The 26,950-nt window shown below is 40.3% G+C and overlaps 1 protein-coding gene across 1 annotated transcript in view; it reads left to right on the forward strand.

Annotated features, from left to right (window-relative positions):
• The window catches only part of OCA2 (OCA2 melanosomal transmembrane protein), a 358,392-nt gene that overhangs the window by 48,501 nt on the left and 282,941 nt on the right, over nucleotides 1-26,950 (forward strand). Inside the window, exon 2 of the mRNA XM_005675804.2 lies at nucleotides 7,631-7,879. Coding sequence (XP_005675861.2) covers nucleotides 7,653-7,879 — 227 coding nt within the window. The 5' untranslated portion in view covers nucleotides 7,631-7,652. The remainder of the gene's footprint in view (nucleotides 1-7,630; nucleotides 7,880-26,950) is intronic.

Consider the following 26,950-nt stretch of genomic DNA (forward strand, 5'->3'; position numbering starts at 1 on the left):
TCAACATTTTCTGACTTCTGCTTACTGATGAGTAAGTCATCTTGTCAATGTAAATAGTGGGTGAAAGCAGGGAAATAATAGCAATAAGAAGATACTAAAACTTCCATGGTTATTTGGGTTTCTTCAAAAGTTGTTGCCTTTCTGTACTTGTAAATTTTTGTTCCACCAGAATGTATGGACTCTTGGGCTGTCAACACTCCACTTACTCAGTTTTAGACAAAGCACACTTACTTTATACTTGCTTGGAACTCCCACACATCCTGGGTCCTCCAGAATTTGTGATCATAGGGCATTGCAAGCCTCTGTGAATTGAGTGACAAGGAGTGGTGGACCCATGAATTGCTCTCATTCCACCTACAGGTGTGTACATTGCTTCCCAGTGCTGCAAATCCTATTCAACAATAGCTCACAGTGATTTTGGCTTCAAAGTGTCAATTAAAAATATGCATAATTTGAGAGCTGCAAGTTAAGTTTTATTTGGAGCAGAAAGAGAACTACAGCCCAGGAGACAAAAACTCGGAGAGCTCTGAGAGACTGCTCCAAAGAGGCAGTCAGGGAAGGTCAGTATATAAGATTTTGGTGAAGACAGAATTCACTTTCTCAAAGGGAACGTGTACGCCAGTGTTTTCTGGCCCTCTGTCAGACAAGGGAGGTGGGCACTCTGCTCCTTTCTCTCAGGGAACCCTGCAGGCCCCAAGGAGTGTTCCTGGTCATTGCTCACAGTGAACTTATTCTGTGTAGAAAACTTTCTGGGTACCAAGCCTTGTGTTGAGAACTTTAGGAGTCTTTGTCTCTCTTGAGCCCCTTAATGGCCCAGTGAGGTCAATGCCAGTAAGCTCCATTTATTAGAGAAGGAAATGGCGATCCACTCCAGTATTCTTGCCTGGAGAATACCATGGACGGAGGAGCCTGGCAGGCTACTCATGGGGTTGCAAGAGTTGGACATGACTTAGTGACTAAACCACCACCACCACCACCACCAAGTGCTTACTTTACAAAAGGTTTCTGTTAGTTCCGAGTATAAGATGAGTGCACAGGAAAGAGAGCAAGCAAGCTGGGCAGTCAGGCAAGAAAAGGGAGGTTTATTAGAGGGAAAAGAGCAGGTGACTGGTCCTTAAGGAGAGCCAGCATTCTCCTTTTTGATGTGATGGAGTCCTTCTTATACCCCACCAACGAAAAAATTCTCTGAAGGGATGGTCATGTAGCTGGAAGTCTGGAATCTGGCGGTCTCACAGCTTTGAGAAGATAGGAGCCAGTGAGATAACAGCATGCCATTTGGGCAATTTGGTCAGTCTCACAGATCACTGTGATTTATTCTTTGTTTGTGAGGTCTACATAACAAGCCATCTTATCAATGAGACCCCATGTGGGCCCTATCAATGAGGAGCTGATGTTCCCTGTGAAGGGATTTAGTGATTTTCTAGCTATGAAGAGATACAAGGATTGGGATCATGAAATCCGTTCCTGAAAATAACTAATTTTCTAAATACCTATTCTACCAGATCCCCTGGAACACAGAGTGCCTCACTCCACCCTGAACTCTCTCAGGGGGTGTTGAAGGTCAAAAGCTACAGGGTTCAATCTCTGCAGAGGCAGATGACAAATGCCTTGTTCAGTCGCTAGCAAATGTTCTCAGCAAGTGCCGATTTGTAGTGGACAGGCAAGTACCAATTTGTAGTTGACAAGAGCAACCTTTGATAGCAAACAATTCTGCTTCTAACCACAGGTAATTGTGGGATTGAGGGATGCTGCCAACTATTATATAAACAAGTAGAATGATAAAAGGTTAAAACATAATCCCCAAAGTAAGACACCATAACCTTGCAAGTATAGTGATTTTTCTCATTTTTATAGTAGGAATTATTGATTCCAGATGCGTGTAGCAGTAAGCAGCAGCTTGCAGCAAGAAGCAGCAAGTGGTAGCTGGAAGCAGGGTCTTAGTTTCCTAGTCTGGGAGTCCTTACCACTGGACCACAGGAGCCAGCAGTTAGGGCTAAGGTCCCTAGTCTTGCCTGCCCAGTCAAGAACTAATTCAGGTGAGGAGGCAGAAGATAAAGAGTAAAGTAAAAAGTTTATTGAAAAGAAAAGTAAATGAGGAAATGTGCATGGGCAAACTCAAAAGAGTCACACCTTTGAGAAATTTGAATCCTTTATAAACAGGCAGTTCTCCAGGTCTTTGTCTTCACTCAGGCCAATCACCTTGCTTTGTTCCCCTTGGTTAATTTGTCGAAGGACTCTCCCCTGGGGTGTGCATGCACACCCTAGCCAAGATGGGTCTCGAAGTGAAGGCTTCTGGGAGGAGCAAGACTCATTTTGGCCTGGAATTAATCCTCTGACTTTTGACTCCTAGGAGCCTTTTACATGTGCAGTGTCTCCCTTATCAGACAGGGTTGTCCTTGCCATGATTATTCCCTTGAGGTAAGACTGGCTATTTACCCTGTTTCTTCTGCTGGCTCTAACATCCACAACTGGAGACCATCTATCTCTTATCTCAAGAAATGCAAAGAGGAGGCTGGCTAATTGTAAATTCCTCAACTGAAGCCCACCTGTGTCTTAACTCAAGAATGCAAGCAGAAGGGTCGCTATAAATTTCTAACCTGGAGACCTTCTATTTCATACTTAATTATTGTTTTCTTACTGCAAGAGTATTAATTTGCTAGATGGGAAAATTGTTAAAGTCCCATCCTAGATGAAGACAAAGAAGAAAGCCCTAATCATCTGTATCTCTATCACACAGAAGTAGCCATACTTTGGAGGCTATGACCTTCTGGTCTTCTGTTCTATGTATATTTTGCTGCTGCTGCTGCTGCTGAGTCGCTTCAGTCGTGTCTGACTCTGTGTGACCCCATAGACGGCAGCCCACCAGGCTCCCCCGTCCCTGAGATTCTCCAGGCAAGAACACTGGAGTGGGTTGCCATTTCCTTCTCCAATGCATGAAAGTGAAAAGTGAAAGGGAAGTCGCTCAGTCATGTCTGACCCTCAGTTACCCCATGAACTGCAGCCTACCAGGCTCCTCCGTCCATGGGATTTTCCAGGTAAGAGTACTGGAGTGTATATTCTAGGTTTTACCAAGTCCAAGCTCCCTCTGCTTGCCGCATGATGGGCCAGTAATTACAAGCAAGATGTTAAGACAAGGAAGACACTTTATTCAGGGAGCCAGCTGACTGGGAATATGGCAGGCTCGTGACTCAAAATAACCAACTTGGGGTCTGGGTGCCAGGTTCTTTTGTAGAGTCAGAGAGAAAGAAGCAATGAGGAAATAAAGTTGAAAGGCAGAATAAAGAGGGAAAGGCAGTGGGGAAGTAAAGTGAAAGGGTATTCAATCTTACAAAACATCGCTAGGGGAGAGGTGTTCAGTTCAGTTCAGTTCAGTCGCTCAATTGTGTCCAGCTCTTTGCGACCCCATGAATCGCGGCACGCCAGGCTTCCCTGTCCATCTCCAACTCCCGGAGTTCACTCAGACTCATGTCCATCAAGTCAGGGATGCCATCCAGCCATCTCATCCTCTTTCGTCCCCTTCTCCTCCTGCCCCCAATCCCTCCCAGCATCAGAGTCTTTTCCAATGAGTCAACTCTTCGCATGAGGTGGCCAAAGTACTGGAGTTTCAGTTTTAGCATCATTCCTTCCAAAGAAATCCCAGGGCTGATCTCCTTCAGAATGGACTGGTTGGATCTCCTTGCAGTCCAAGGGACTGTCAAGAGTCTTCTCCAGCACCACAGTTCAAAAGCATCAATTCTTCAGCGCTCAGCCTTCTTCACAGTCCAACTCTCACATCCATACATGACCACAGGAAAAAACATAGCCTTGACCAGATGGACCTTAGTCGGCAAAGTAATGTCTCTGCTTTTGAATATACTATCTAGGTTGGTCATAACTTTTCTTCCAAGGAGTAAACGTCTTTTAATTTCATGGCTGCAATCACCATTTGCAGTGATTTTGGAGCCCCCTAAAATAAAGTCTGACACTGTTTCCACTGTTTCCTCATCCATTTCCCATGAAGTGATGGGACCAGATGCCATGATCTTCGTTTTCTGAATGTTGAGCTTTAAGCCAACTTTTTCACTCTCCTCTTTCACTTTCATCAAGAGGCTTTTTTGTTCCTCTTTACTTTCTGCCATAAGGGTGGTGTCATCTTCATATCTGAGATGATTGATATTTCTCCCGGCAATCTTGATTCCAGCTTGTGTTTCTTCCAGTCCAGCGTTTCTCATGATGTAGTCTGCATATAAGTTAAATAAGTGGGGTGACAATATACAGCCTTGATGTACTCCTTTTCCTATTTGGAACCAGTCTGTTGTTCCATGTCCAGTTCTAACTGTTGCTTCATGGCCTGCACACAGATTTCTCAAGAGGCAGGTCATGTGGTCTGGTATTCCCATCTCTTTCAGAATTTTCCACAGTTTATTGTGATCCACACAGTCAAAGGCTTTGGCATGGTCAATAAAGCAGAAATAGATGTTTTTCTGGAACTCTCTTGCATTTTCCACGATCCAGCGGATGTTGGCCATTTGATCTCTGGTTCCTCTGCCTTTTCTAAAGCCAGCTTGAACATCATGAAATTCATGGTTCATGTATTGCTGAAGCCTGGCTTGGAGGATTTTGAGCATTACTTTACTAGCATGTGAGATGAGTGCAATTATGCGGTAGTTTGAGCATTCTTTGGTATTACCTTTCTTTGGGATTGGAATGAAAACTAACCTTTTCCAGTCCTGTGGCCACTGCTGAGTTTTCCCAATTTGCTGGCATATTGAGTGCAGCACTTTCACAGCATCATCTTTCAGGATTTGAAATAGCTCCACTGGAATTCCATCACCTCCACTAGCTTTGTTCGTAGTGATGCTTTCTAAGGCCCACTTGACTTCACATTCCAGGGTGTCTGGCTCTAGGTGAGTGATCACACCATCATGATTATCTGGGTCATGAAGATATTTTTTGTAAGTTCTTCTGTGTATTCTTGCCACCTCTTCTTAATATCTTCTGCTTCTGTTAGGTCCATACCATTTCTGTCCTTTATAGAGCCCGTCTTTGCATGAAATGTTCCCTTGGTATCTCTAATTTTCTTGTAGAGATCTCTAGTCTTACCCATTCTGTTCTTTTCCTCTATTTCTCTGCATTGACTCCAGAAGGCTTTCTTATCTCTTCTTTCTATTCTTTGGAACTCTGCATTCAGATGCTTATATCTTTCCTTTTCACCTTTGTTTTTCACCTCTCTTCTATACACAGCTATTTGTAAGGCCTTCCCAGACAGCCATTTTGCTTTTTTGCATTTCTTTTTTTTCACATTAAAAATTTTTTTTTTAAATTTATTTTGCTTTACAATACTGTATTGGTTTTGCCATACATTGACATGAATCAGCCACAGGTGTACATGAGTTAATCCCTGTCTCCTGTACAATGTCACAAACCTCATTCCATAGTTCATCAGGCACTCTATCTATCAGATCCAGGCCCTTAAATCTATTTCTCACTTCCACTGTATAATCATAAAGGATTTGATTTAGGTCATACCTGAATGGTCTAGCGGTTTTCCCTACTTTCTTCAATTTCAGTCTGAATTTGGTAATAAGGAGTTCATGATCTGAGCCACAGTCAGCTCCTGGTCTTGTTTTTGTTGACTGTATAGAGCTTCTCCATCTTTGGCTGCAAAGAATATAATCAATCTGATTTTGGTGTTGACCATCTGGTGATATCCATGTGTAGAGTCTTCTCTTGTGTTGTTGGAAGAGGGTGTTTGCTATGACCAGTGCATTTTCTTGGCAAAACTCTATTATTCTTTGCCCTGATTCATTCTGTATTCCAAGGCCAAATTTGCCTGTTACTCCAGGTGTTTCTTGACTTCCTACTTTTGCATTCCAGTCCGCTATAATGAAAAGGACATCTTTTTTGGGTGTTAGTTCTAAAAGGTCTTGTAGGTCTTCATAGAACCAGTTAACTTCAGCTTCTTCAGCATTACTTGTTGGGCTATAGACTTGGATTACTGTGAAATTGAATGGTTTGCCTTGGAAACGAACAGAGATCATTCTGTCTTTTTTGTGATTGCATCCAAGTACTGCATTTTGGACTCTTTTGTTGACCATGCTGACTACTCCATTTCTTCTGAGGGATTCCTGCCCACAGTAGTAGATATAATGGTCATCTGAGTTAAATTCACCCATTCCAGTCCATTTTAGTTCACTGATTCCTAGAATGTCGACGTTCACTCTTGCCATCTCTTGTTTGACCACTTCCTATTTGCCTTGATTCATGGACCTCGCATTCCAGGTTCCTATGCAATATTGCTCTTTACAGCATCGGATCTTGCTTCTATCACCAGTCACACCCACAGCTGGGTATTGTTTTTGCTTTGGCTCCATCCCTTCATTCTTTCTGGGGTTATTTCTCCACTGATCTCCAGTAGCATATTGGGCACCTACTGACCTGGGGAGTTTCTCTTTCGGTATCCTATCATTTTGCCTTTTCATACTGTTCATGAGGTTCTCAAGGCAAGAATACTGAAGTGGCTTGCCATTCCCTTCTCCAGTAGACCACATTCTGTCAGACCTCTCCACCATGACCCCTCTGTCTTGGGTTGCCCCGTTGGCATGGCTTAGTTTCATTGAGTTAGACAAGGCTGTGGTCCTAGTGTGATTAGATTGACTAGTTTTCTGTGAGTATGGTTTCAGTGTGTCTGCCCTCTGATGCCCTCTTGCAACACTTACCATCTTACTTGGGTTTCTCTTACCTTGGGCGTGGGGTATCTCTTCATGGCTGCTCCAGCAAAGCGCAGCTGCTGCTCCTTACCCTGGACTAAGGGTATCTCCTCACTGCCGCCCTTCCTGACCTTCAACATGGGATAGCTCCTCTAGGCCCTCCTGCGCCCACGTGGTCACCGCTCCTTGGATGTGGGGTTGTTCCTCCTGGCCGCCGCCCCTGACCTCGGGCATGGGGTAACTCCTCTTGGCCACTGCCCTTCAGGCATGGGGTCATCCTGGCTTCTGCCCCTGACCTCGGACGTGGGGTAGCTCCTCTCAGCTGCGCTGAGTGCACCGGTCACAGCCACCCATGCTTAGGGGAGAGGGAGGGGTGTGTTAATCTATTCACAGTTGGGCAGGGACAGATTGTCTCTCATGAGCTGAACAAAGGCACTTCAGTTTACAGTCAGGCAGGGTTCTTTGAGGCAAACCATTATTTATGATTATAATAACAAAAGCAATGAAAAGCAAGTCAAAGAAAATTTCCAACGTGGAGTCAGAATTGGCTTCCTCTCTGCAACATATTTATTGCAAGAGATATATACCATTGTACCAATGGTGTTTACCACATTTTAAACATTTCCCATTATCAATATCTTTAGAGGATGTTTATTTTTAAATAGTGTTTTATACTGTGAAAGTATCACAATTTACCCTAATTAATACTTTGTTGTTGAATAGTTAGGTCACTGCTAGTGTGAAATATGCTAAAATATTCATCCTTGGAGATGAGCATACATTGGAATATAATATTAGATATTAGAATGCTGAAACATGATAAAGTCCTTGTTATAAGAAGTATTTTTACTATACCATTCAGTAGTATAAATTCCTCAAGGTGCAAATGATATTCCCAGTTTGCTTTTTATCAACAGCAGTTTCTTTCTGTTTGACCCCAGTGAGAAGAGTGGCAACGGAAACATGCACCTAGAGAACAAAGATGGCAGGCTGACCTCTGGCATGCTGGAGATGGAGCTACATCAGACATCTGCTCCCACGAGTGCTGGCCTGGGAGGGTCAGGGTTGGTGGAACTCAACACCAGCAACCACAGGCCACAGCAAGGAGTTGGCAAGGCAGATTCCCTGAGCCCCTACCACAATGGGGCTCCTGTGGACCAGGATTTTGGCTCATGCCTCAAGGAACGGTGGTGAGTTTAAAACAGTTTTACCTTATAAATGTGGAATTCACAAATACTGGATTTCCATGAACATAGTTCCCTTACATTTTTTTGTGGGAAAAATTTCCAGGCATTCTGCAAGACTCTTTCCAGCACTAGATCATTTTCCTGGCCTGTTTTGAATGAATGCTGTTTCTAAAATGTGGCTAATGTAAATCCAAAAGGTAATAAAGATAGAAATCAGATTGGCCTCATCAACTGTGTACAAACTGGTTAGTTTTTCTTAGAGCTACTAAAATTAGGATATAGATACACAGGAAAGAAGAGTGTGTTAGTTATCTAGTGTCAGATAACGTGTTAGTCACTCAGTCGTGTCTGACTCTTTGCAACCCCATGAACTATAGCCCGCCAGGCTTCTCTGCCCACGGAATTCTCCAGGCAAGAATACTGGAGTGGGTTGCCATTCCCTTCTCCTGGGGATGTCCCCGACCAAGGAATCGAAACTGGGTTTACATATTCCAAAATTCAGCATCTTAAAATGACACATGTTTGTTTCCTTACAGTTTTGTTAGTCAGAAATCAGCATTGCTTAGCTGGATCCTCCACCTAAGGGTCTTTCACAGGCTGAGAACAAGTTGTCAGCAGAGGCTGACTGTCGTTCAAGTGGGTAGGGTCTGCTTCCAAACTCATCATTGTTGGCTGGACTTAGTTCTTCCTGGGCAGATGGTCTAAGGTCTAAGTCTCAGTCCCTTGCCAGGTGGCCTGCTCCATCAAGGCTAGCATGAGAGACAGTCCTTTGTAACCTAATCATAGAAGTAACTCCCCATCACTCTTACTGTGTTCAGTTTGTTAGGATGAGTCACTAGGTTGTACCCACAATGTAGGGGATGGGGTCACACACGGACGTGAATACCTGGAGTAGATTATTGAGGGCATGGCAGACAAAGGTTGCCTGTCACAAAAGTGGATGAATCTGCTCGCCAACACAGAAGACACAAGAGACATGAGTTTGATCCCTGGGTCAGGAAGATCCCCTGGGACAGGAAATGGCAACCCACTCCGGTACTCTTTTCTGTAAAATTCCATGGACAGAGGAACCTGGTGGGATACAGTCCATTGGACTGCAGACAGTTGGACACAACTGAGTGCACATGCACACACACACACACACACACACACACACACATTTTTAGTTTAGTTTAATAAAGCATATTCCATACTGTTTTTCATAATGGCTCCATCATTTTACATTCCCACCAACAGTGTATGAGGGTTCCCTTTTCTCCACATCCTTACCAACAATTGATATTTGTAGACTTTTGATGACAGCCATTCTGACAAGCCTGAGATGATATCTCATTTTGTGGTTTTGACTTGCATTTCCCTGATGATGCATGATGTTGAGCATCTTTTCACATGTCTGTTGGGCATCTGTATATCTTCTTTGGAAAATTATCTATTCAGGTACTCTGCTCATTTTTCAATCAGATTGTTTGGTGTTTTGATGTTGAGCTGTGTGAATTCTTTTTATATTTTGGATATTAACTCCTTTTTGGATGTATCATTTGCAAATATCTTCTCCCATTAAGTAGGTGGCCTTTTTGTTTTGTTGATAGATTCTTTCACTGTGCAAAAGCTTTGATGTGTACATTTATTTTTACTTTGTTTCCCTTGTCTGAGAAGACATATCCCCCAAAATATTGCCAAGACAGATGTCAGTGAGCATACTGCCTATGTTTTCTTCTATAATTTTATGATTTCAGACCCTGCATTTAGTCTTTAATTCATTTTAAGTTTTTTTTGTTGTTGTTGTTTTTGTACTAGGTATGAGGAAGTAGTCTAGTTTGATTTTTTTTTTTGCTTGTAGAGGTACAGTTTTGCCACTATTATTTATTGAAGAGGTTATCTTTTCCCCATTGTATACCCTTGCCTCTTTTATAATAGATTAATTGCCCATTTGAGTGTGGGTTCATTTCTGAGCTTTTCATTTCTTCTGTTTGATTGAGCTATGTATCTTTTGTGTGTGTGTGTGTGTGTGTGTGTGTGCGTGCTAGTACCATGCTGTTTTGATTTTTGTAGGTTTGTAGTATAGTTTGAAGCCAAGAAGTGTGATACACCAGTTTTGCTTTTTTTAAAGTTTGTTTTGGCTATTGAGGGGTTTTTATGTTTCCATCCAAATTTTAGATGGGATTCTATGGGAAATACTATTGGCATTTTGATAGGTCTTACATTGCATCTGTAGATTGCCTTGGGTAATATTTACATTAATACTTGGGTCATTTTAGCAATATTAATTCTTCCAATCCATAAGTACAATATATCTTTCCATTTGTTTGTGTCATCTTGAATATCTTTCATTAATAAGTGTGGGTCTTTTACCTTCTTGGCTAGAGTCATTCCTAGATGTTTTATTCTTTTTGATGCAATTGTAAATGGTATTGTTTTCTTGTTTTCTCTTTCTGATAGTTTGTTGTTGGTCATTGTTCAGTCACTAAGCTGTGTCTGACTTTTTGTGACCCCATGGGCTACAGCACACCAGGCTTCCCTGTCGTTCACTATTTCCCTGAGTTTGCTCAAACTCTTATCCATTGAGTTGATGATCAATGGCCATCCAACCATCTCATCTTATTCCACCCTCTTCTCCTTTTGCCTTCAGTCTTTCCAAGCATAAGGATTTTTTCCAGTGAGTAGGCTCTTTACATTAGGTGGCCAAAGTATTGGAGCTTCAGCTTTAGCATCAGTCTTCCAATGAATATTCAGGGTTGATTTCCTTTAGGATTGACTGGTTGAATCTCCTTGCTGTCCAAGGAACTCTCAAGAGTTTCTCTACCACCACAGTTCAGAAGCATAAATTATTCAGCACTCTACCTTTATAGTTTGTTGTTAGTATATAGAAATGAACAGATTCCTATGTATTAATTTTATATCTTGCCACTTTATCAAATTCATTGATAAGTTCCAGTAGAGTTTTGATGTCATATTTAGGATTTTCTATTTACAGTATCATGTCTTCTACAGTGACAGTTTTCTTTCTACATTTTCTATTTGCATTAAAAATTTTTTCTTGCCTGGTTGCTGTAGCTATGAATTTCAACATTGTGTTGAATAATAGAGGTTAAAGAGGGCATCCTTGTCTTGTTCCTGAAGTTAGAAGTAATGCTCTCAGCTTTTACCATTGAGAAAGATGTTAGCTGTGGACTTTTCATATATGGCCTTTTCTATGTTTATGTATGTTTCCTCCATACTCACTTTGTTCAGAGTTTTTATCATGAATAGATGTTGAATTTTGTCAAAAGCTTTTTCCTGCATCTATCGATATGGTCATATAATTTTTATTCTTCAGTTTGTTTTTTGTGATGTATAATCTTGATTGATTTTTCCATCCTTGCATTCCTGGGATGCTCACTTGATTATCATGCATAATTTTGTTAATGTATTTTTGAATTTGGTTTGTTAATATTTTTTTGAGGATTTTGTATCTCTGTTCACTAGCGATATTGGCTTGTAATTTTCTTATTTTAATTTTAAAAGCTATCATTGCCTAATTTTGGTATCAGAGTGATGTTGGCCTTGTAGAAAGAGTCCAGAAGTTTTCTTCCTCTGCAGTTTTAAAGAATAGTTTGAGAGGATAGATGTTAATGCTCCCTTAAATGTTTGGTAGAATTAGCTTGTGAAGCCATCTGGTCATGGGCTTTTGTTTTTTTGGAGTTTTAAAAAATTATTAAATCAGTTTCATTACCGATAATTTATCTGTTCATATTTCTTATTCACTCAGTCTTTGGAGATTGTACACTTATAGGAATTTGTCCACTTCTTCTAGGTTGTTCATTTCATTGTAGTAATCTCTTATGATCTTCTGAATTTCTATCACTTCTCCTTTTCTCATTTCTGATTTTATTGACTTTGGCCGTCTTTTTGTTTTCTTGATAAGTTTGGCTAAAGGTTTGTCAATTTTGTTTATCTTTTCAAAGAACCAGTTCTTAATTTCATTGATCTTTTTATTGGCTTATTTTGGTTTTATTTCATTTATTTCTGCATTGATCTTTATTATTTCCTTCCTTTTACTAACATTGGGTTTTGTTCATATTTTTCTAGTTCCATTAAGCATAAGCTTATATTGTTTATTTGGGACTTTTCTGCTATACTGAAGTAGGCATCTATCTCTCTTTATAAACTTCACTCTTAGAATGGCTTTTGCTGCATCTCATGGATATTGGATCATTGTGTTTCTGTTTTCATTTGTCTCCAGGTATTTTTTTATTTGCTCTTTGATTTTTTCAGTGATCCATTGCTTATTTAGTAACATATTGGTTAGTTTCTATGTGTTTTATTTCTTGCAGGTTTTTTGTTCTTTTTCTCCTTGTAGTTGATTTCTAGTCTCATAGAGTTGTGATTGGCGAAGATGATTTCAGTCTTCTTACATTTATTGAAATTGTTTTGTGACCTAGCATGTGAGCTATCCTGGAGAAAGTCCCATGTACACTTGAAAAGAATGTATATTCTGGTGCTTTGGGATGGAATGTCCTATGGATATCTATTAAGTCCATTTGGTTTAATATGTTGTTTAAGGCCAGCATTTCCTTATTGATAATCTGTCTGGATGGTCTGTCCATTGATCTAAGTGGGGTGTTAATGTTCTCTAGTATTATTGTGTTACTGTCAGTATCTCCCTGTATATCTGTTAATATTTGATGTATGTATTTAGGCAACCGATGTTGAATGCATATATATTTACAATTGCTACATTTTCTTCTTGGATTAATTCCTTGATCATTATGTAATATCATTCTTTGTCTTTTATGACAGCTCTTTGTCTTAAAGTTTATTTTGTTTAAGTTTTCCTACCTTGATTTTCTTTTTGTTTCCATTTTCATAAGATATTTTTTTTCCTGTTCCCTTTCAGTCTGTGTGTGTCTTTAGAAATGAGTCTCTGGTAGGCAGAATATATATGGGTCTTGTTTTAATATACATTCAGGCTTTTTACATTCTTAGATTAGAATATTTAATGCATTTATCTTTTAAGTAGTTATTGATAGACATGTACTTATTACACTTTTATGATATTAATTGTTTTGGGGTCATTTTTGTGGTTCTTTTTGTTCTTTTCTTTTTTAAAACTCTCTTTACTTTTGATCTGATGACTATCTTTGGTGTTCATGTTTTTTCTCTTTTTTGTGTATCTATTGTAGATTTTTCGTTAGAACTTGAGTTTTATATGGAGCAATCTATCTATATATACATGGTTGCTTTAAGTTATTAATCTCTTAAGCTTGAATGTTTTTAACAACACTGAAGTTTTATTCCCCCCTAAACTTTTACATTTTGACATAATATTTTATATCCTTTAGCTTTGTGTATCCTTTAACTTATTGTGGACATTGATGATTTTACTACTTTTTCTTTTAAACTATCTTTATAAGTAGTTGATCTCTTACATTGTGTATATTTGCCTTTGCCAATGAGATTTATCCTTCAGTAATTTTCATGTTTCTAGTTGTGGCCTTTCCTTTTTTGTTTAGAAAAGTCCCTTAAATAATTCTTGTAAAGCTGGTTTGATGGTGCTGAACTCTTCTAGATTTTGCTTCTCTGTAAATTATTTGATCTCTCCATCAGATCTGAATGAAAGCCTTGCCAGGTAGAGTATTTTTGGTTGTGGTTTTTCACTTTCATCACTTTGAATATATCAGGTCATTCTCTTTGGGACTGCATAGCTTCTGCTAAAAAATCAGCTGTTGACCTCGTGTGAGTTTCCTTATCCATTATTAGTTGTTTTTCTTTTGCTATTTTACAAAAATTATTTATTTTAATTGGAGGTTAATTACTTTTCAATATTGTATTGGTTTTGCCATACATTAACATGAATCTGCCACAGGTATACACGTGTTCCCCATCCTGAACCCCCCTCTCTCCTCCCTCCCCACACCATCCCTCTGGGTCATCCTAGTGCAGTAGCTCCAAGCATCCAGTATCATGCATCAAACCTGGACTGGTGATTCATTTTATATATGATATTATACACGTTTCAATGTCATTCTCCCAAATCATCCCACCCTCTCCCTCTCCCACAGAGTCCAAAAGACTGTTCTATACATCTGTATTTCTTTTGCTGTCTCTCATCTGCGTTATCGTTACCATCTTTCTAAATTCCACATATATGCATTAGTATACTGTATTGGTGTTTTCCTTTCTGGCTTACTTCACTCTGTATCATCAGCTCCAGTTTCATCCACTTCATTAGAACTGATTCAAATGTAATCTTCTTAGTGGCTGAGTAATACTCCATTGTGTGTATGTACCACAGCTTTCTTATCCATTCATCTGCAGATGAACATCTAGGTTGCTTCCATGTCCTGGCTATTATAAACAGTGCTGCGATGAACATTGGGGTACACATGTCTCTTTCAATTCTGGTTTCTTTGGTGTGTATGCCCAGCAGTGAGATTGCTGGGTCACAAGGCAGTTCTATTTCCAGTGTTTATAGGAATCTCCACACTGTTCTCCATAGTGGTTGTACTAGTTTTCTTTCCCAACAACAGTGTAAGAGGGTTCCCTTTTCTCCATACCCTCTCCAGCATTTATTGCTTGTAGACTTTTGGAATACAGCCATCCTGACTGGCATGAAGTGGTACCTCATTGTGGTTTTGATTTGCATTTCTCTGATAATGAGTGATGTTGAGCATCTTTTCATGTGTTTGTTAGCCATCTGTATGTCTTCTTTGGAGAAATGTCTATTTAGTTCTTTGGCCCATTTTTTGATTGGGTCGTTTATTTTTCTGGAATTGAGCTGCAGGAGTTGCTTGTATATTTTTGAGATTAGTTGTTTGTCAGTTGCTTCATTTGCTATTATTTTCTCCCATTCAGAAGGCTGTCTTTTCACCTTGCTTATAGTTTCCTTTGTTGTACAGAAGCTTTTAAGTTTAATTAGGTCCCATTTGTATATTTTTGCTTTTATTTCCAATATTCTGGGAGGTGGGTCATAGAGGATCCTTCTGTGATGTATGTCGGAGAGTGTTTTGCCTATGTTCTCCTCTAGGAGTTTTATAGTTTCTGGTCATAGGTTTATGTCTTTAATCCATTTAGAGTTTATTTTTGCGTATGGTGTTAGAAAGTGATGTAGTTTCATTCTTTTACAAGTGGTTGACCAGTTTCCCCAGCACCACTTGTTAAAGAGATTGTCTTTAATCCATTGTGTATTTTTGCTCCTTTGTCGAAGATAAGATGTCCATAGGTGCATGGATTTATCTCTGGGCTTTCTATTTTGTTCCATTGATCTATATTTCTGTCTTTGTGCCAGTACCATACTATCTTGATGACTGTGGCTTTGTAGTAAAGCCTGAAGTCAGGCAAGTTGATTCCTCTAGTTCCATTCTTCTTTCTCAAGATTGCTTTGACTATTCGAGGTTTTTTGTATTTCCATACAAATTGTGAAATTATTTGTTCTAGCTCTGTGAAAAATACTGCTGGTAGCTTGATAGGGATTGCATTGAATCTATAAATTGCTTTGGGTAGTATACTCATATTCACTATATTGATTCTTCTGATCCATGAACATGGTATATTTCTCCATCTATTAGTGTCCTCTTTGATTTCTTTCATCAGTGTTTTATAGTTTTCTATATATAGGTCTTTAGTTTCTTTAGGTAGATATATTCCTAAGTATTTTATTCTTTTCCTTGCAATGGTGAACGGAATTGTTTCCTTAATTTCTCTTTCTATTTTCTTGTTATTAGTGTATAGGAATGCAAGAGATTTCTGTGTGTTGATTTTATATCCTACAACTTTACTATATTCATTGATTAGCTCTAGTTATTTTCTGGTGGAGTCTTTAGGGTTTTCTATGTAGAGGATCATGTCATCTGCAAACAGTGAGAGTTTTACTTCTTTTCCAATTTGGATTCCTTTTATTTCTTTTCCTGCTCTGATTGCAGTGGCCAAAACTTCCCAAACTATGTTGAATAGTAGTAATGAGAGTGGGCACCCTTGTCTTGTTCCTGACTTTAGGGGAAATGCTTTCAATTTTTCACCATTGAGGATAATATTTGCTGTAGGTTTGTCATATATAGCTTTTATTATGTTGAGGTATGTTCCTTCTATTCCTGCTTTCTGGAGAGTTTTTATCATAAATGGATGTTAAATTTTGTCAAAGGCCTTCTCTGTGTCTATTGAGATAATCATATGGCTTTTATTTTTCAGTTTGTTAATGTGGTGAATTACATTGATTGATTTGCGGATATTGAAGAATCCTCGCATCCCTGGGATAAAGCCCACTTGGTCATGGTGTATGATCTTTTTAATGTGTTGTTGGATTCTGATTACTAGAATTTTGTTAAGGATTTTTGCATCTATGTTCATCCGTGATATTGGCCTGTAGTTTTCTTTTTTGTGGCATCTTTGTCAGGTTTTGGTATTAGGGTGATGGTGGCCTCATAGAATGAGTTTGGAAGTTTACCTTCCTTTGCAATTTTCTGGAAGAGTTTGAGTAGGATAGGTGTTAGCTCTTCTCTAAATTTTTGGTAGAATTCAGCTATGAAGGCTTCTGGGCCTGGGCTTTTGTTTGCTGGAAGATTTCTGATTACCGTTTCAATTTCCGTGCTTGTGATGGGTCTGTTAAGATATTCTATTTCTTCCTGGTTCAGTTTTGGAAAGTTGTACTTTTCTAAGAATTTGTCCATTTCTTCCACGTTGTCCATTTTATTGGCATATAATTGCTGATAGTAGTCTCTTATGATCCTTTGTATTTCTGTGTTGTCTGTTGTGATCTCTCCTTTTTCATTTCTAACTTTATTGATTAGATTTTTCTCCCTTTGTTTCTTGATGAGTCTGGCTAATGGTTTGTCAATTTTATTTATCCTTTCAAAGAACCAGCTTTTGGCTTTGTTGATTTTTGCTATGGCCTCCTTTGTTTCTTTTGCATTTATTTCTGCCCTAATTTTAAAGATTTCTTTCCTTCTACTAACCCTGGGGTTCTTCATTTCTTCCTTTTCTAGTTGCTTTAGGTGTAGAGTTAGGTCATTTATTTGACTATTTTGTTGTTTCTTGAGGTATGCCTGTATTGCTATGAACTTTCCCCTTAGCACTGCTTTTACGGTGTCCCACAGGTTTTGGGTTGTTGTGTTTTCATTTTCACTCATTTCTATGCATATTTTGATTTCCTCTGTGATTTGTTGGTTATTCAGCAGCATGTTGTTCAGCCTCCATGTGTTGGAATTGTTAGTAGTTTTTCTCCTGTAATTGAGATCTAATCTTACTGCATTGTGGTCAGAAAAGATGCTTGGAATGATTTCATTTTTTTTTTTAAAGTTTACCAAGGCTAGATTTATGGCCCAGGATGTATCTCCAGGATCTATCCTGGAGAAGGTTCCGTGTGCACTTGAGAAAAAGGTGAAATTCATTGTTTTGGGGTGAAATGTCCTATAGACATGAATTAGGTCTAACTGGTCTATTGTATCGTTTAAAGTTTGTGTTTCCTTGCTAATTTTCTGTTTTGTTGATCTATCCATAGGTGTGAGTGGGCATTAAAGTCTCCCACTATTATTGTGTTACTGTTAATTTCCCCTTTCATACTTGTTAGCATTTGTCTTACATATTGTGGTGCTCCTATGTTGGGTGCATATATATTTATAATTGTTATATCTTCTTCTTGGATTGATCCTTTGATCATTATGTAGTGTCCTTCTTTGTCTCTTTTCATAGCCTTTGTTTGAAAGTCTATTTCATCTGATATGAGTATTGCTACTCCTGCTTTCTTTTGGTCTCTATCTGCATGGAAAATCCTTTTCTGGCCCCTCACTTTCAGTCTGTATGTGTCCCCTGTTTTTATGTGGGTCTCTTGTAGACAACATATATAGCGGTCTTGTTGTTTTATCCATTCAGCCAGTCTTTGTCTTTTGGTTGGGGCATTCAACGCATTTACTTTTAAGGTATTTATTGATAAGTATGATCCCGTTGCCATTGACTTTATTGTTTTGGGTTCGAGTTTATACACCCTTTTTGTGTTTCCTGTCTAGAGAATATCCTTTAGTATTTGTTGGAGAGCTGGTTTGGTGGTGCTGAATTCTCTCAGCTTTTGCTTGTCTGTAAAGTTTTTGATTTCTCCTTCGTATTTGAATGAGATCCTTGCTGGGTACAGTAATCTGGGCTGTAGCTTATTTTCTTTCATCACTCTAAGTATGTCTTGCCATTCCCTCCTGGCTTGAAGAGTTTCTATTGAAAGATCAGCTGTTATCCTTATGGGAATCTCCTTGCGTGTTATTTGTTGTTTTTCCCTTGCTGCTTTTAATATTTGTTCTTTGTGTTTGATCTTTGTTAATTTGATTAATAGGTGTCTTGGGGTGTTTCGCCTTGGGTTTATCCTGTTTGTGACTCTCTGTGTTTCTTGGACTTGGGTGATTATATCCTTTCCTATTTTAGGGAAGTTTTCAACTAGTATCTCTTCAAGTATTTTCTCATGGTCTTTTTTTTTTTTTTTGTCTTCTTCTCCTAGGACGCCTATGATTCAAATGTTGGGGTGTTTAACAGTCCTGGAGGTCTCTGAGATTGTCCTCATTTCTTTTAATTAGTTTTTCTTTTCTCCTCTCTGATTCATTTTTTTATACCATTCTATCTTCTAATTCACTAATCCTATCTTCTGCCTCTGTTATTCTACTATTTGTTGCATCCAGAGTGTTTTTGATCTCATGTATTGCATTATTCATTATATATTGACTTTTTATTTCTTGTAGGTCCTTGTTAAACCTTTCTTGCATCTTCTCAATCCTTGTCTCCAGGCTATTTATCTGTGATTCCATTTTGATTTCAAGATTTTGGACAATTTTCACTATCATTGTTTGGAATTCTTTTTATCGGGTAGATTTCCTATCTCTTCCTCTTTTGTTTGGTTTGGTGGGCATTTATCCTGTTCCTTTACCTGCTGGGTATTCCTCTGTCTCTTCATCTGGTTTATATTGCTGAGTTTTGGGTGGCCTTTCTGTATTCTGGCAGTTTGTGGAGCTCTCTTTATTGTGGAGTTTCCTCACTGTGCATGGGGTTGTACAGGTGGCTTCTCAAGGTTTCTTGGTTAGGGAATCTTGTGTAGGTGTTCTGTTGGGTGGAGCTGGATTTCTTCTCTCTGGAGTGCAATGAAGTGTCCAGTAATGAGTTATGAGATGTCAATGGTTTTGGAGTAACTTTGGGCAGTTTGTATGTTGGAGCTCAGGGCTGTGTTCCTGTGTTGCTGGGGAATTTACATGGTATGTCTTGGTCTGGAACTTGTTGGCCCTTGGGTGGTGCTTGGTTTCAGTGTAGGTATGGAGGTGTTTGATGAGCTCCTGTCAATTAATGTTCCCTGGAGACAGGAGTTCTGGTGTTCTTCGGATTTGGACTTCAGTCTCCTGCTTCTGGTTTTCAATCTTGCTCCCAAGTAAAAATGGGTAGTGAAGATTGGGTTCTTAAAAGTACAAAATTGTTAACAAATACCAAAAAGCAAAGATTAGAAATCTAGAGTAGGGTTTGAAATTTCATACATACAATATTAAAGAAATGAAAAAAAGAGAAAAAAGTCACAAAAATTATGATATATATGTGTATATATATATATATATATATAAAGTTTGCTTTTAAAAAATAGGGTCTCTTTTTTTGCAAAGTAATAGTAGTTTATAAAAGTGAAAATTAAAGGAATAATAGAGGACTTAAAAATTAAAAAAATTAATAAAAAGAATGATCATAAAATAGTGAAAATACGTCTAGGACTTTCTCTGGTGTTTTTGTGGGTATTGTGGGGTCAGTTCATTTTCGGATAGTTTCTTGGTCCAACTTATATTTCTCAAGATCTATAGGCCCCTTCCTATGTAGTCGGTACTAATGACAGGGTTTTAATCTATTGCACCTGTCACTTCCAAAGCAGTTCCCTCTGTTTTAGCTTCTTCTGTTTGCTGGTCTCTTCAGTGTCTGATTTCCGCCCTGACACAAAGGGGGCAGTGGTGGACACTTTTTTTAGGCTCACTTATTCAGTCGCGCTGTGGGGAGGGAGGGACACTGCAAACAAATAACACTGGTGTTTGCTCGCAGTGCCTCAGCCACAGTGGGCCCACCCCCGCTCACAGCAGGTGTACTCTCCCTGCCCACACTGCTCAGGCTCTAGGTTGCTCCACCGGGAACCGCCTGAGGCCAGCCCTGGGCTGCATGCACCTCCCAGGTCTAAGCCGTTCAGGTTCAGGCACTCGGGTAGTCCCCAGAGGCACAGACTTGGTTGGGCCTGTGTTTTGTGCCCTTCCCAGGTCCGAGCAGCTCAGGTGATGAGGTGTTTGGCAAGTGCAGTTGCTGTGACTTATAGCCTCCCCTGATCTTGCCGCTTGGTTTTCTGTGTACAACCGGCGCACCTTCTCAGGAGGATGTTGGCATCCAGAACCCCAAGAAGTCTTAGTTAGCAAAGAAGCCTGCTTGCAGTTTTGTAGATAATGTCTCTCTGGGGCTGTGATTGCCCCCTTCCGGCCCTGGCTGCCTGTCACCGGAGAAGCATGGTCTGCAGTCGGGTATCTCTGTTCACTCCTTTGTTCTGTGCGCGGGCCTGGCGGTGTCTTAGGTTAGTTGGTAGCTATCCCACAGTCTGGTTTGCTAGCCCAAGTTAGTTTGCTCAGATTGAGCTCGGGCCATTCAGGCCAGATCCTTACTCTAAGCAATGCAGCCCACGCTTCCCTGCTCAGCCTCCGCAGGCATCTGCCCTGCTTCTCCACTGGGGCAGTTACCATTGGGTTCATAGTCTGTAGGTTTTAATTATGTATTTATTTTTCCTCCCTGTTATGTTGCCCTCTGTGCTTCCAAGGCTCGCCACAGACTCAGCAGTGAGAGTGTTCCCTGGTGTTTGGAAACTTCTCTCTTTTTAAGACTTCCTTTCCAGGATGGAGCTCTGGCCCTACCTCTTTTGTCTCTCTCTCTTTTTTTTTTGTCTTTTATGTTTTTTCCTCCCTCCTTTCGAAAACAATGGTTCGCTTTTCTGGGTTCCTGATGTCCTCTGCCAGCATTCAGAAGTTGTTTTGTGGAATTTACTCAGAGTTTAAATGTTCTTTTGATGACTTTGTGGGGGAGAAAGTGGTCTCCCCGTCCTATTCCTCTGTCATCTTAGGACCGCCTCTCCTTTGCTATTTTTAATATTCTCTACTCATCCTTAATTTTTGTCATTTTAATTACAATGTGTCTTGATGTGGATCTCTTTAGGTTGATCCTACTTGGAAGTTTCTGTGCTTCTTGGACTTGAATGTCTGTTTCCTTTTCCAGGTTAGAAATGTTTTCGATTACTATGTCTTCAAATAAGTTCTCTGCCACTTTCTCTCCTTCTTTGAATCCTTTAATGTGAATGTTAGTATGTTGATGCTGTCCCAGAAGTCTGTCCATTTTAAGAATTCTTTTTTCTTTTTTCTATTCAGCTTGCATAATTCTCACTACTCTTTCAGTTCACTGATCTGCCCCTCTGTATCACCTAATATACTGCAAAATGTCTTTTGATGTATTTTTGTTTACGTTATCCTTCAATTCTGTTTGATTTTTTAAAAAATAATTTTTGTTTTTCTTAAACTTCTCGCTCTGTTCATCCATTCTTCTAAATTTGTTGAGCATGATTATGGTCATTTTCATGGAAACTATATTAGGTAGATTGGTTATCTCCACTTTGCTTGGTTCTTCTGGTGTTTTATCTTGTTCCATCATTTTGGAATATGTTCCTCTGTTATTCATTTTTCTTAATTCTATATTTTTATTTCAAAACATTTAGTAGAATGCTTATACTTTTGTGTCTTAGAGAAGTAGCTTTATGTAGGAGATATGCTTATGTGTCCCAGAAGTCTACTCTTTCTGGTCTCCAGAGCCAAATGCACTAGGGATGCTCCCGGTGTGGGCTGTGTGGGTCCTTCTGTTGTGATGAGATGAGTACCGTGGTTGGTCTGGTAGTTGTGATTGGCCTCTGGTCTGCTGATTGCCAGGCCTTGCCTGGCAGTTGATGGGTGTGGCTGGGTCACAAGGCAGATGACTGAGGAGCTCCAAAGTGTCACAGGGCTAGTGCTGCAACCACTGCTGCTTCTGCTGCTGCCAAAGCCTCAGAGCTGAAGCAAGGAAACAGTTGGAGTATTTGGATGAAGATATGGGATTTGGTCTCTTTAACTAATCATCAAAAAGCAATCAATTTAGCCAGTTTATTTGTGCAACAAGAAATTAAAGACTAACTTCTCTTTTAAAAAAAGATCAAAGATCCTGGATCTTTGATGCCTGGTCTGGGCTAGTGGGGCTAGTGGAGCTAGTGTTATTTTGCTGGTGGGTGGCACTTATGTCTAGGGAGTCCCAGGGCTAGTGCTGGACTGCTAGTGGGTAGACCACGGTGCTGGAATCTTTGGTTCTAGGACCCTGGGGGTCCCAGAGTTGGTGTCAGTGCACTGGTGGGCCAAGCTGAATCCTGCAGTCTCTGGCTACAGAGTCTAGAGTTTATCAGAGCTGGTGCTAGCTCTCTGTTATGTGCATGTGAAGTGTGTGCATGCTCAATTATGTCCAACTCTTTGCAACGTTATGGACTATAACCCACCAGGCTCCTCTGTCCTTGAAATTTTCCAGGCAAGAATACTGGAGTGGGTTGCCATTTCCTACTCTAGGGAGTCTTCTTGACCCAGAGATTGAGCTCATGTATATGTCTACCACACACAACCTGTGACCAAGCGAGTACCTCGTGATGTGAGGTACATAAACGATCTCAACTGTTACATAGTCAGTTCACTTCAGTCTCTCAGTGGTGTCTAACTCTTTGTGACCCCATGAACTGCAGCATGCCAGGCCTCCCTGTCCATCACCAGCTCCTGGAGTCCACCCAAACCCATGTCCACCGAGTCAGTGATGCCATCCAACCATCTCATCCTCTGTTATCCCCTTCACCTTCTGCCCTCAATTTTTCCCAGCATCAGGGTCTTTTCCAATGAGTCAGCATAGTCACTATTTACAAAACATGGGGTGAAAGCCTGAACAAGCCATCTTGGCCAATTTGCTCTCACCTCACGTTCCGTGTGCAGTCCATCTTCTGTGATGTTCCCTTGGCAAGTAACACTGACCCTTGGATTTACATCTTGCTACTGCAGTAACTACAACAACAATCAGTTACACCCCCAATACAAAACAAAACACAATGCCAGGTATCACCTGGAACTTATGTTGATGTCCTTGCCCTCATGAGGCTAGAAAAGCCAGTCACCACATGTGGAGCACCTTTATTTTACATGGCCAGGTCCAGTCCACCATCTTTCCTTGTGAAATTGCAGGAAAGCCTCTACAGGGGCAAGTCCACTCCTGAAGAATTTTATTAAGGGCCCATAAAACCCCCTACAGGTGCCATGCCAACTGCTTCAAGGAGGAGATTTTTGTGGCATTCACAGCCCACCCAAAGATTCCAAATACTTTCACACTGTTATAAATCTGCAAGAGAATCAGAGGGTAGTAGCACATCACAGCACACAGCCTTTACAGTACACAGTCCTACTAAACCTATATCACAGGACACAGCATTGACAGTACACTGTTCTACTAAACCTTCATCACAGGACACAGCCTTTACAGTACACTGTTCTACATAAGACACAGACTTTATAGTACAATGTTTTACTAAACCTACATACAACAGCACACACACAAAAAAAAAAAAAAAAAAAAAAAAACAGCTTTACACACACTGTTCTCCTAAGCCTACATCACAGGACACAGCCTGTACAGTACACTGATCTATTAAAAAAAAAAAAAAAAAAAAAAAAAAAAAATATAAACATACATCACAGCACACAGCCTTTACACACACTGTTCTACTAAGCCTACATCACAGGACACAGCCTGTACAGTACACTGATCTATTAAACATACATCACAGCACGCAGCCTTTACACACACTGTTCTCCTAACCCTACATCACAGGACACAGCCTTTACAGCACAGTGTTCTACTAAAGCTACATCACAGCACACAGCTTTTACAGTACATTGTTCTACGAAACCTACATCACAGGACACAGCCTGTACAGTACAGGGTTCTACTAAACTTACACCACAGCACACAGCCTGTACACTACACTGTTCTATGAAACCTATATCACAGGACACAGCCTTTACAATACACTGTTCTACTAAACCTACATCACAGGACACAGTGGTTACGGTACGCTGTTCTACTAAACCTACATCACAAGACATAGTCTGTACAGCACAGGGTTTCTACTAAACCTACAGCACACAGCCTGTAAGGTACACTGTTTTACTAAACCTATGTGACAGGACACCACCATTACAGTAAACTGTTCTACTAAACCTACGTCACAGGACACAGTCTTTACAATACACTGTTCTACTAAACCTACATCACAGCACACGGCCTTTACAGTACACTGTTCTACTAAACTTAACTCACAGGACATAGCGGTTAGAGCACAGTGTTCTACTAAACCTACTTCACATCACACAGCCATTACAGTACACTGTTGTACAAAACCTACATCACAGCACACAGTCTTTACAATACATTGTACTACTAAATCTACATCACAGGACACAGCATTTACAGTACACTGTTCTACTAAACCTAAATCACAGGAAACAATGGTTATAGCATAGTGTTCTAGGAAACCTACATCACAGGACACAGCCTTTACAGTACACTATTCTACTAAACCTACATCACAGCGCACAGCCTTCACAGTACATGGTTCTACTAAACCTACATCATAGGACAAAGCCTTTACAGCACACTGTTCTAATAGCCTACATCACAGGACACAACTTGTACAGCACAGTGTTCTACAAAACCTAAATCACAGCACACAACCTGTACAGTACTCTGTTCTGCTAAACTTACATAATAGGACACAGCCTTTACAGCACATTGTTCTACTAAACCTACATCACAAGACACAGCCTTTACAGTACACTGTTCTACTAAACCTATATCACAGGACACAGCCTTTGCAGTACATTGTTCTACTAAATCACAGGAAACAATGGTTATAGCACAGTGTTCTAGGAAACCTGCATCACAGGACACAGGCTTTACACTACACTGTTCTACTAAATCACATCACTGAACACAGCCATTGCAGTACACTGTTCTAGGAAACCTACATCACAGGACACAGCTGTTACGGTACACTGTTCTACTAAACCTACATCACTAGACACAGCCATTGCAGTACACAGTTGTACTAAACCTACACCATAGGAGACAGCCTTTACAGTACACTGTTCTACTAAACCTACATCACAGGACACAGTGGTTATGGTACACTGTTCTACTAAACCTACATCACAAGACATAGCCAGTATAGCACAGGGTTATATTAAACCTACATCACAGCACACAGCCTGTACAGTACACTGTTCTACTAAACCTATATCACAGGACACAGCCATTACAGTACACTGTTCTACTAAACCTAACTCACAGGACACATGGGTTACAGCACAGTGTTCTACTAAACCTACTTCACATCACACAGCTGTTACAGTACACTGTTCTGCTAAACTTACATCACAGGACACAGCCTTTAGAGTACACTGTCCTCCTAAACATACATCACAGAACACAACCTTTACAGCATACTGTTCTATTAAACCTACATCATAGGAGACAGTCTTTACAGTACACTGTTCTACTAAACCTACATCACAGGACACAGTGGTTAATGGTACACTGTTCTACTAAACCTACATCACAAGACATAGCCTGTACAGCACAGGGTTCTACTAAACTGACATCACAACACACAGCCTGTACAGTACACTGTTCTATTAAACCTATCATAGGTCGCAGCTGTTACGGTACACTGTTCTAGTAAACCTACCTTACAGGACACAGCGATTACAGCACAGTGTTCTACTAAACCTACTTCACATCTAACAGCTGTTACAGGACACTGTTGTACAAACCTCCATCACAGCACACAACCCTTATCGTATATTGTTCTACTAAACCTATATCACAGGACACAGCCATTACAGTAAACTGTTCCATTAAACCTACATCACAGGACACAGATGTTACAGTTCACTGTTCTACTAAACCTATATCACAGGACATGTACAGTACACTGTTCTAGTAAGCCTACATCACAGGACACAGCCTTTATAGTACACTGTTGTACTAAACCTACAATACAGGACACAGGCTTTATAGTACACTGTTCTCCTAAACCTATATCACAGGACAATATCTAAACAGCCTTTACAGTACAATATCTAAACCTACAACACAGGACACAGCCTTGACAGAACACTGTTCTACTAAACCTACATGACAACACACAGCCTTTACAGTACACTGTTCTACCAACCTACATCACAGGATACAGACTGTATAGTACACTGTTCTACTAAACGTAGAGCACAGCACACAGCCTCTACAGTACACTGACCTACTAAACCTACATCACAGCACACAGCCTTTATTGCACACTGTTCTCCTAACCCTACATGACAGGACACAGCCTTTATAGTATACTGTTCCACTAAACCTCCATCACAGGAGACAGCCTTGACTGTATACTCTTTACATAAGACACAGCCTTTACAGTGTACCTCTGTACTTTTGCATCCTCATAAACTGGATGGGACTCCTGCCAGCTCGGGCCTCCTTTGGGAGTCTTTTGACTTTCAAAATGGCATCTTGCATGCCATCCCTCTACTTCTCTCAATAAGGACCCACAAAACCCCCACAGATGCTGGGCCCATCCCTGTGTCCCAAAGTCACAAAAGTCATGTTGCCAAGTGTTCCCGATGCATTTGCCAAAACTGTTTACTCAAATCGACCAACTCTGCCTGAGTATATGGTTGAACTCCCATTTGCCGGACAGTCACTGGCACCGTGGGGTGGATTTTCCTGACTGTCCTGAAGGCGAATATGAATTGTGCCCTATGCGATGCTGCGCCAGTGCTCAATGTGCAAAGACACTTGTAAGAACTAGAGCAATGTATATTGGCACTACAGCAAGAACCCTCTGGCTCTGAAGAACCCAGCATTTCTGACAGAGAGGCAGTAAGTGACAGAGATGATGAACGTTATGAGACCTTGGATCCCTGCCCGGCAGTGAGACCCATTATGTAGCAGAAAGTGAAG

The sequence above is a fragment of the Capra hircus genome, chromosome 2 (genome assembly GCF_001704415.2).
Source record: "Capra hircus breed San Clemente chromosome 2, ASM170441v1, whole genome shotgun sequence".
Taxonomy (NCBI): domain Eukaryota; kingdom Metazoa; phylum Chordata; class Mammalia; order Artiodactyla; family Bovidae; genus Capra; species Capra hircus.